This window comes from Gavialis gangeticus, unplaced genomic scaffold (assembly GCF_001723915.1).
Source record: "Gavialis gangeticus isolate Ggan-Ray unplaced genomic scaffold, GavGan_comp1, whole genome shotgun sequence".
Lineage (NCBI taxonomy): Eukaryota > Metazoa > Chordata > Crocodylia > Gavialidae > Gavialis > Gavialis gangeticus.
Window position 1 is genome coordinate 18,202,887 of NW_017729002.1, and position 11,177 is coordinate 18,214,063.

An 11,177-nucleotide genomic window follows, 5' to 3' on the forward strand; every position below is an offset into this window, starting at 1 on the left:
GGTGTTGCTGGGCCTTGCCCTTGCCCTCTGGGCAGGCAGGTGCCTAGTGCTGCATGGATGTACCTGTGCTGGCTCCTGCCCCAGAGCACCACCCTACATAGCTCTGCCTTGGCCTGTCACCAGTGCTGCTCCAGGAGCCAGGCCTCTTAGCAAGAACGGGCTTCCCTGCTGTGCCTGGCCCTGCAGCTGTTTGTGCCCAATGCTTTGCCAGGATTGCCTGGTTCTCTGGCCTCAGCAGACTCCCCTTTCAGGATGGGCCACTGGCTGGGCTGGGCTTTCCTAGACCACCTCAGATGTACAGGTGACCCCATGAGCTGGCACCTGCTTGGGTAGCTATCCCCAGGACACTATCAGCTGCTGCTGCTGCTGCTGCTGTTGTGGTGGGCACTGCAAAGCATCTTGATGCATCTCTCTGACATCACTAGAGGCAACGGAATGGAGTAAGCACACATGGGTTCTAGCCCAGGGCTGGCCCAAAGGCTGCATCTCAGCCTCATGGATAGGGTGAGGGGAGGAGCAGATCTGAATTTAGTGACAGTGTGAGCTGTTCTTTAAGTCAGTCTTGTGGAAGATGCCATCTTGGCCCCCACTCAGGGTCTGAAGGTTGCCAGAACAAGTCCCACATGAGCAGTGGCACAGTACTGTGCTCCCTGCTACATCCCTGAACTGGAGGGAGCCAGGGCTGGCTGGGTAATTTGATTTGCACAGCCCATATTGCCCCTGGGTCCTCTGTTGGGACTGCCCACAAAGGAGCCATTTCCTGCTGACTGGTGGAGTTTCTCTGTTGTCCGGCCCCTGCTCACCATCTAGACCCAGACTAAGGACTGATGCACAACAGGAAGGGCTGCTGCCCTGGTGCCCTTGCTACAGAAAACTGACACCCCTCCCCCCCCCAACTCAAGAAAAATTTCACTGGGCTTTACCTCTGTGGGGAGGCACTGGCATTTCTACTATTTAGAGAGCACCAGGCAATGGCTGTGCTGGGACCAGTAGGGTCTACAATCAGGTGTGCTGGGTTAGAACTGGTCATACCCTGTGTTACGAAGGTGGTCACCTATGCCCTTTGGTCTCAATAGCACCTGCTTAAGTGAAAGAAACAGAGCAAGTCAGTACTTCCAAGTAATGTGCTGGTCCTTTGTTGAATGTGGACAGACTTAAGTACAGGCTTGAAGTGAGGCACTTAGGCACTGTGCTGAATGAGGGCCTGAGCCATAACTCTGGCAAAACTGAGGGTGTCTGCAGCCATGAACACAGCTGTCTGGGGCCAGGCCAACCTGGATGGCACAGTCCCAAGGCCCTGTCCCCTCCAAATGCTCTTGAGTGAGGGCAGTTGTGGGGCATGGTTGGTCCCTGAATTATCACTAACCCACTGCACTCCCCACAGCAGAAATGTATGTATGATAACCAGCCAGAGCACAGCTAGCCCCCAAGCCTGTCTGACTTGCTGACAATACTGCTCTAGCTAGGAGCAAGCAAACTCAGAAAACAAAGCAGGGGGAGGTATGGCCAGCACCACCCTTCCCCACCTCCTCTGACAGATCATTAGAGACTAGAGGAGGGCTTTGCCTCAGACATCCTGCCAGTCCTTTGCAGAGATGATGCTGGACCAGCAGCTGACTCAGAACTTGGAGCCCACAGCTAGAAAGGCAGGTGGCTTCTGTGGGCACTTGGGAGAAGGTCCAGCAGGTGGTCCAGGTCTCCACCAGGGAGGTTTGCACACTAGGGTGGGCATGGGAGATTCTTCAGAGTAAGCACCATCGGAGTGGGGTGCAGTCCAGTTGCTTGCAAAGCCTTGGTGCTGGCTTTGGGGTGCCTGGCTTCTTGGCCTGAGAATACAGGCAGGGAGGCAAGGATCCAGACAGCTTCAGAGATGAGATTGTGGTGCTGAAGGAACAGGACTGCCTTGCCAGGACTAGTCCTGCAAAGGAACAGACCAGCATGAGCACAGCCAGGAGATGGGCATGGGAGCTCAGCTCTAACACCCTGCACTGTGCTGGGCAGCTTGGGGCAAGCCAGAGCTTGCCACAGCAGTAAGACAGTTCTGCAAACAAGGGGGAAAATGGGCCATGACTGCATGAGCACCTGGTAAGGGCTCTCGAGCTCTTTGAAGCCTGCTGGTCCTCTCCCGAGCCTATGTTCCAGGGTCAGGCTCCCATCAGGCAGGGGGACCATCAGCTCTGCTCCACAGCAAGCCAGTCAAAGCCTGCTGCATGGCCAGCTCACTACTGGGAGCAGGAAGCCACAGAACAGCTCCAGGCATTGGCCAGTGCAGTGGGCAGCATGTTTCCACATGGTCCTCTCAGGGGACCAAATACCTGGCAGCCAGGACATACAGGGCCCCTAGGCCTCCATACATCCTGGGCAGAGCTAAGGGCCAGTAGTCAGTGAAACTAGCCCAAGGCCCAGGAGAGCATGTGGGAAACATGTTCATACAAAGACCACCCATTCCGCACACAGACACCCCAACCAGGCCCCCAGCCCTGTCTTCCTACCCATTCGTCTTCATCCACCCCTTCAAAGGAGTCCTGAGGGAGGGGGTCCTCACGGTTGCCCAACTTGGCCACCATCGCACTCAGCAACTGCAAGAAGAATTACAGGGTGGTTGGCACCTGTACCTTGATGGGCACCAGGGGGCTTATCCATTGCTTGCCACCCCTTCCCAGGGATTCTTCTGATGAAACAGGTTCTATAAGCCCCTGGCAACGTGGCACATGAGTGCCTGTCCCTTTCTTGGGTACTGTGGTGCCAGATCTCTGGCCCCCAGTTGGCAATGTTGGTGGGCAGTGTTGGTTCCTGCTGGTGGAGGCCCAGCAGTGCCAAATAATGTGACAGAACCCAGCATGGGCCAACAGTGGGCAGTGACGTGCTTGGTGGGATTATGCCTCTCTCAGCCCCACACAGGGATCTTCACCTCCTCTTTCTTCTGCTCATCAGACTTCTCCTCCAGGTAGACAGATGACGGGGCATACTTTCTGACCGGGACATCCTTTGGGGCCTCGCTCACTGGGGAAAGAGCCACCATCAGGGAGAAAGAACATCACCAACACCCTCTTCTGATGTGCTGTAGTACTTGTGAGGGCAGGTGGCTGGACCCATTGGCCCTAGGGATCCCCGCCAGCCCTGTGAACATTGCCTTTGCCCTCATGTTGCGCAGCATCTCTGCTTTACAGGAATGCTTCAAAGTTCACACAGGTTAATAGTGAACTGCACTGGCCTTTAAACAGGCCCACTGAGAGAGGCAACCCCCACCAGGCCAGCCCACTCTCCTGGTCCCCACTCCAGCCATACCACAGCCAAGCTGACCTGGTGTGGCCCAGCCTGGCAAGAACTCACAGCACCAACCTGTGAGTCCTTTCCAGCAGTTCCCATCAGTGGAGAATCCTTTATCAGGACCCCCCGACAATGCTGCTGCCAGGGGTGAGGGGCTGAAAGCACTCAAGGCCCAGGTTAAACCTGGCTGTGAGGCCCAGCCCCCATCCCTCTGCCCCAGAGTGCACCCTGAGCCTGCCTGCTCCCACCTGGAGTCATGTCCTTGGGCTGGAGGTTCAGTGTCTGGTGCTGCGCGTTGCTGCCTGTGAGCCATGCAGCAGCAGTGAGGGCTGGCTCCCACCACACGGTCGTGGGGGGAAAGATGTCATCCTGGAAGAATTCCTTCTGCACGGGGGGGAAGTTGGGAGAATGAGTCAGCCCTGGGCTAGCCCCTCATCCAGGGCCTTTCAGCACTAGTGGGAAGGAGCAGGTCCTTGGCCAGCCAAAAGGGCACAGTCTCTCTGGGGAGCCTACCCTGGTAACAGCTGTGCAGCTGGGCGACAGGGCCTACCTTGACTCTGGGCACCTTGAAGACAACTGGCTCCACAGAGCTCTGCCTCAGACGCAGGGCCCTGGCAAACTCCACCTCCCGCACATTGCACGTAGTCTTGGGCAGGAACACGAAGCCCTGGGAAAGTACAGGGGTGATGTCAGGCCCCACAGCACTCAGGCTGTCTTGGTCCCAGGGGCTGGGTCACCTGCACTCCAGGCTCTTGCTCCCCAAAGTGCTGGTGATCTGGCCAGGTGCTGCACACCAGCTCACTCTAGGCTGAATCTGGGGCAGGGTCCTAGCCCCCCAGAGCATTCAGGTTACAACCAGCACATGAGCTACCGGGGTGGTAACGCACCTGGACAGCCACTAGGGGGCAGTTTCCAAATATGCCAGAAATGGAGAGGGGCTGGGAGTGGAGTAAGAGTAGGCCGAGGTGCCGGCACAGCTGCCGGAGGAACTGTCTTCCCCATGCTGCACCCAAGGGCGTGGGGCTGGGGTCCTAAGGACAGTCAGGGTGGGGCAGGACGTGGAGAGACTGCTTTGAGAAGAGGCCAGATGCCTCCCTGGGGGTGCTCAAGGGGAGGCTGGACACAGCCTCAGCAAACATGGGCTGGGCAGGATGGATGTGCCTCAGAGCCCAAGTGCTGTAGACTGCATCATCCTGAGGCATGGACCTATGTCTGGCTTTCCTGAGCCACTGTGACATGTGGGGCTCATCTTGCTGTTCCCAGCCCAATCCAGCCTTCGCGCTTTAGGAGCAGGGAGAGTGCTGGTCTCTGCAGAGGCTGTATACACCCAAAGCACTCACCTTGTGGGGGTCGCTGGAGGAAAAGCTGTTGCACTCCAGGAAGAAGGGCGCCTCAGTGACAATCTCGTAGACAAAGACTCGTGTGTCCCCCTAGATGCATTGGGCAGTGAGAGGAGGTCTAAGGAGGGCTCCCTGCAGCTGGTAGGGGTCTGGGTGGGCCTGCCACCATCCCATGCTCATCTCTGCCTGGGACTCAAGTGGGAGAAGGGGCATGTGGGGGGAGGGAGAGTTATTAGGCCCCAGAAGTCCAGGGCTCCTATTAGACAAGGCCTGCAGGGTGGGGTACCTGGCATCACATGGGTCAGTGGGTTGAGTCCCAGAGGCAATGAAGAGGGACCAGACCCCTCACCCAGGAACAGCACAACCCTTCCCTCCCTGCGTGGGAGTGTGGCACCCAGGGCTGCCTGTCAGGCTGCAGGCTGAGGCAGGGGATGCTCCCCAGGACCATTCAAGGCACAAAGTCTAGGCCCTTCAGAGGATCAATCACAGCCCCAGGGCAGGAAGACCCTCGCCTTGCCAGCCTCTTTGCTCACTGATGCAGAGGGCCAGCAGGGGCTGCTCAGATCAGCAAAGGCCGCCGGACCCCTGCTTGCTCCCCATGCACAGTCTGGATGTGGATGTGCTCACAGCTGGGCACTGCCTGCAACCTGGCAGCTCTGGGTGGGCTGGACTAACCCCAGCAGTGGAAATGCAGGGAGACCTGGTCTGAGCACTAAGCGGGGTCCCCCCAGAGTCTCCTCTTTGGAGGCTGCCCTCTTTACATGCTACACAGCATCTTGTAGCCATAACTTGGGCTCCTATGCCCTGGCAGGAACATCAAAGGCCAGGCAGAGGATCTGCACGTACTAGGGCTGGGGTGGCCAATCTATGGCACATGTGCTACAAGTAGCACAGGCAACCCCTTTGTGTGGCATGAAGCAGAAAGCAGAACAGCAGATAAGACAGGGAGCACAGGGCAGAGAGTAGAAAGCAGAGCAGCATATATCACAGAGGAAGGGGAGTGCAGTGGCACTTGTGGAATGTGCTCCATATTCCTGTAACATAAGAGGTGATCCTCCCCCTCTATGCAGCACTGGTCAGGCCACAGTTGGAGTACTGCGTCCAGTTCTGGGGGCCGCACTTCAAGAGGGATGTGGACAGCAGCGAGAGGGTCCAGAGGAGGGCCACTTGCATGATCAGGGGCCAGCAGGGCAGGCCCTATGAGGAGAGGCTACGGGACCTGAACCTGTTCAGCCTCCAAAAGAGAAGGCTGAGGGGGGATCTTGTGGCCTGTTATAAACTAATCAGGCGGGATCAGCAGGCACTGGGGGAGTCACTGTTCCCCAGAGCACTGCCAGGAGTGACCAGGAATAATGGTCACAAGCTGGCAGAGGGTAGGTTTAGGTTGGACATCAGGAGGCGATATTTCACGGTCAGGGCGGGTAGGGTCTGGAACCAACTTCCAAGAGAGGTGGTGCAGGCTCCTACCCTGGGGGTTTTTAAGAGGAGGTTAGATGAACACCTTGCTGGGGTCATTTGACCCCAGTACTCTTTCCTGCCATGGCAGGGGGTCGGACTAGATGATCTGCTCAGGTCCCTTCCGACCCTAGAAACTATGAAACTATATTTGTGGCATACCTACCAATCTGTGGCATATCTGCCAAAAAGGTTGGCCCCACTGGGCTAAGGAAATCAGGGACTGCCAAACAGCCCTGTCCACCCAGGACACTGATTCCTCCACTCACCTTGCCTGTCAGGAAGACAACGCTGGTGTCCTCGTCATAGAAGGGGATGAGGGTGGAGGGAGACACATCGACAGTGCCCACTGCTATAGGCCCAGCAGACAGGGAGTTGGCCTTGTACAGATACAACTGGCGCTCACTGCGGCTGTCGGAGAGAGCACCACAACCATCTGCTGTCCATACTGGCCACAGGGGATGGTGAGGCAAGTGTTACCAGCCAAACAATCCCATACTCCATCCCAGTGGTTCCCAACCTTTTTTATACCGCAGCCTGGCCAGAGCTGGAAGCCGCTCTCCTGGGCGGACAGACGGCGGTCTGAGCGGGGAACTTGGGTAGCCAACCCACCGCAGCCTGATACTGGGCCACAGCCTGGCGGTTGGGAACCTCTGCGCTAGCCCACATGGCTCTAGTATGTGGGAAGCTGGGTGTTACTGTGCAGTAGGCATGCAGCGTGGTGGCCATCTTGGTTCAGACATGCGGACGATAGCTCTCTCTTGCTCAGGACCTGCCCCTGGATCTATCAGGGGAGACAGGAAGTGGGGATCTCCTCCCACCCCCATCTTGGGTCCTGATAGACAGCTGGAGATAGAGACACAGGGCTATTTTCTGCCTGGATACTGGCAGAGAGAGGCTGACCAAGCTGATCTTACATGATGCACCCAGTCTGCACACATGATGGTTTCTTCCTGCTCTGACGTTCTCTTGAAGGGCAGAGGAGCCCCTATTCCCAGTGACCTTTGCATGGGGTGTCACACCTCACTAGCCTCCCACACATGGAGGCCTCAGGCCTACTGTCCTGCCAAATCCACAGCTGCTACCACACCCAGGCACAGCCACGTCACCTTTGGTCTCAGAGAATCCTCTGGTGCCTTGTCAATGGTGCTGTCTGCCCCAGAACTGACTCACAGGCAAAGCACAGTCTGGGAGGGGATACATCACCTCTGGGAGGGGATACTTCATGTATTTAACTGTACATCATGACAGTTCAGGAAAAAAGTGAGGAATGCCATCTCCTCTAGGGCCCATAAGAACCCCAAGCAGCTCTGGGCTTTCCTGCAAGTAACAAGCTGGGATGGACCAAGCCCCAGCATTGTCAGTCTCCTCGAGCTACCTGCCAGGTCCTGCTCCCAGCTAGAGCCCCTAATCCTGGGATAGTACCTGTGACCTGTCAGAGGCCTGGTGGGCTTCTCATCTGGGACAAACCATCTCCAGCAGTCCTGGGCCCTCTCACTGGGCTGGGAGCTGGGCACTGGGAGTCTCCTGTGACTAAAGGCTCTGCTGGGGAGGTGTCTTGTGACTGGCCTGACCCTGCTCGGAGCGACGCTGAAGAAGTGCCCTGTCTGTGCTGTCTGTCCCCACTATCTGTGGCAGCAAGGTCATAGATACAACCCTTGAGAAAATGCTTCTGGCCACAAAGGAGTCCTGGTTCTGACAAGTGCTGGCACTGTGCTAGCTCAGGGCAGGGACAGTGGGGAGAGCTCTGGGCACCAGCACTTCCTTGCATCAGTCTCACCTATTCAGGGCAGCTGCCTGGACTGGCGCAAAATTTCAGAGGACTGGTGGTCCTGACTCGGAAGCATTAATTGCTGCCTTCAATCAATCAAGTACCCAAGTTCAGACTCAGCTGCCACCTTCCTCTACAAGTGCCTGAGCTCTGGTCAGGCTGGATGGGGCCCTTGCAATTAATTACACAGGATGGGAAGGGCAGGACCAAGTGCCCCATCATGGGAAGCTGGACATTCCTAGGCATTTGGTAGTGGCCAGTGGGGTCAACAAGCTGCAGAAGCCCAGCAGGCACAGGCCCCAGCAGGGGAAGTGGACTCTGGCCTTACCTATCAAAGCCAGAGACCAGCAGGTAGTGGCCACCACATGCCCAGACCACACGGGCACCTCGGCTGCCCTCGGGGCCTGGGCCATCCTGTAGGAGAGGAAGAGACTAGGGTTATTCCTCTAGGCACCACCCCCTGCCCATGCAGATGGCCTTTCCCAGGAGCATGACCAGAGCCTAATGGTTGTATAAGGGGCCACACACAGGCTGGGGGGAGCAATGGTGTGTAAGCAACGGGCTTGGGCAGAGACACATACACCCCTGCAGCCTGCTCCACCTGCTCGTCCATGCACAAAGCACTGCCAGCAGCACTCTCCCCAGGATCCACTCTGTCTGTATGGCTCGGGGGTTCCACCCCAGCACGACCCCTGCTTTCCATCCCCCCGGCTGAGCTCCACACAAGTGATCTGCCTGATGACTTCTACCTCACCTGCTCCGGCTCCACCGACCGCCGGGGCTCATAGAGCCGCACCCTGCCATCCTTGCTGACTGTGGCCAGCTTCCGCCCATCAGGGCTCCAGGCTAGGCTGAAGATCTGTAAGACACCCGATGCTGATATCTTTTGTGTCCCAGCCCGCAGTGATGGCTGCACTGCACATGACAATCTGCCTCCACACTGGGCTCTTCCAGCACCACCTGGGGCCAGGGAGGGCACAGCCACTGATGGGCTGGGTGAGTGGCAACTCCAGCCTGCTCCTCCCAGTACAAACCCTCCTCTTAGACTCAGTGTGAGAACCAATCTGAGAAAAGCACAGAACAGTCAGGAGGGAGAATACTGCCTGCATGAGCAAGGATTACAGCAGAGCAGAGGGAAGAGCTGTGCCCCACAAGGCACTTCCCATCACCCTCCCCATGGAGTGGGACCCTGACCCATGTCAGTGCCTCCTGCCAAGGGCCCAGTCACAAACTGGCATTGCCCAGTTTAAAGGAAACAGGGTTCCAACCATCTCAGCAAAGCTCCCTGTCGACACTGTGATTTTAGTTTAGACCATTGGTGCTCAACTTATCTGGCCCTGCAGGCTGGACGAGTAGTGTGAGGCCAGTCTGGGGGCCCAATCCAGTACAGGGCTGGCACATGGAGTTAGTCCATGGGTACAATCCAACATGCTGGCCCAGTCCCAGAGCCACCAGCAATCAGTGTTGCAACTTCTTCACCACTGCCAAGTTTCCAGACCTGTGGGGAGCTCCCTGGACCAAATGACACAACCCCACAGGCTGGATCCTGCCCACAGACCACAGGTTGAACACCACTAGATTAGAGCAACCCAGGCCAAAGCAGGTACTGGTGACCAAACCACACATGTAGAACATGCAGCTTGCAGTGGTACAGGGCACAACAAGCCTTGGGAGACAACTGCAGCAACACATCAGAGTAACAGCTCAGCAGAGCTGGTGCTGAGGCCTCTTGCTCTATAGCACAGATCTCAGCCCCACAGCCAGAGGGGCACCCCTAGCCCAGGCAGCAGGTATGGGTGAGCACTTAGAGCCCCAACTCCAGCCTGACTGTTAATACGCTGGTATATGCTCCAGGTCCCAATGGCTGCCCCTGCAGATATGTCTTAGGATGCCCCATCCCCTCTGTGCTGTTGGATCCTGCGATGGAGCTGGCTGTGGTTAAGCATGGCAGGGATAGGTTCCCAGCACCCTGCTCCAGGAGTGCTGAACAACACAGTGGCCATCACAGACTCCATGTCCCAGCATTCAATGCTCTATCACCAACAGCTCCTCCTACATTGCCCTCAGAAGTCACCCAGCCCAACCCAGGTCCAGCCCTGCTTAATGTGGCAGAACAGATCTGTCGCTCCTCCTCCCTGCTCCCCGGTGCATCAGTGTATCCCTTCCACACTCTGGTTCCACCCCCAGGTGGTGCCCTGATTTCTGCCTCAGCCCTGTCCTCCCTGGCTTGGCTTTGCCACAGGCTGGCTCGCCTCCTACCTGGTCAGTGTGTCCCTTTAGGCACAGCACCTCCTGCTTGGTATGTAGGTCCCAGATCCGCACCGTCATGTCATAGGAGGAAGAGGCCAGGATGTCGGCCGCTTGCGGGTGGAATTGGATGGAGTAGATTTTCTCTGTATGACCTCGGGAAAGAGGAAGTGGAAAGTGCTTCTGGCCCTGTGTCCTCAGTGTGAGGGGCCACCTGGGCAAGGGAGCCACAGCCCAGCCAGGGCTGGTCTGCTTTCTACATTCTGCCAAGGCCACCCGAGCAGGGTCTACCCACCCACCACAGCCTGCACTACTTAAACAAGCCACACAGCAGTCAGAAAAGTCCTGGCCTCCTCCAGGGCTGGCCACTGAGTGCTTGCCCTGTACAATGAAGAGCCCTTAGACCACTCATAATACCTTCCCGCTGGGAGGGCGAAGGCACCCTCACACCCACACGACCATTACCTCGGAGCACAGCCTCTGGTTCCAGCAGCATCTTCTGCAGCCCTCCTGGAGGGATTCGCCAGATCCGGATTTTGGCATCTTCCCCAGCTGCACATAACAGAGACAAAGAGTGAGCTTGGTGCCAGCCAATCCCGTGCACCAGAGCCAGGGAAAGGCCCTGGCCTGCCAGCATGGCACTGCCAGCCTCTGCCACATGGGGGCAAGAGAGCTGCTGAGAACTGAACCCTGGTCTCCTGCAGGTGGTGCAGTGGCAAGAGCCCAAAATGGAGAATTGGGAGATCCAAGTTCTGGCCCTGGTGCTGTTGCAAGACTCCCATTAATAAACTGTGCCTCAGTTGCCCTGTCTAAAACAGACTCCTTTAGGGGGAAGAGGAATGAGGGGCTCAGTTCCTGTTTGCAGAGTGCTTTGGATCTGGTGAAGATGGGAGTTTGGGAGGTGCCAGTACTGTTCATAGATTCATAGATTGTTAGGGGCTGGAAGGGACCTTGCAGATCATCGGGTCCAGCCCCCTAACTCTAGGCAGGAAGACAACTGGGGTTAGGCGACCCCAATGAAGTGACTGTCTAGTCTCCTCTTGAAAACCTCCATGGTAGGTGACTGCACCACCTCTGGAGGGAGTTTATTCCAC

At 57.1% G+C, this 11,177-nt stretch overlaps 1 protein-coding gene across 1 annotated transcript in view; it reads right to left on the bottom strand.

The window, feature by feature from the left end:
* Nucleotides 1-902: 902 nt before the first annotated feature.
* The window catches only part of LOC109290688 (coronin-7-like), a 245,643-nt gene continuing 235,368 nt past the window's right edge, over nt 903-11,177 (bottom strand). Inside the window, exons 18-28 of the mRNA XM_019507396.1 lie at nt 10,549-10,635; nt 10,096-10,238; nt 8,591-8,695; nt 8,165-8,250; nt 6,335-6,476; nt 4,611-4,700; nt 3,821-3,937; nt 3,519-3,654; nt 2,912-3,003; nt 2,493-2,579; nt 903-1,918 (exon numbers count right to left, since the gene is read on the bottom strand). Coding sequence (XP_019362941.1) covers nt 1,913-1,918; nt 2,493-2,579; nt 2,912-3,003; nt 3,519-3,654; nt 3,821-3,937; nt 4,611-4,700; nt 6,335-6,476; nt 8,165-8,250; nt 8,591-8,695; nt 10,096-10,238; nt 10,549-10,635 — 1,091 coding nt within the window. The 3' untranslated portion in view covers nt 903-1,912. The remainder of the gene's footprint in view (nt 1,919-2,492; nt 2,580-2,911; nt 3,004-3,518; nt 3,655-3,820; nt 3,938-4,610; nt 4,701-6,334; nt 6,477-8,164; nt 8,251-8,590; nt 8,696-10,095; nt 10,239-10,548; nt 10,636-11,177) is intronic.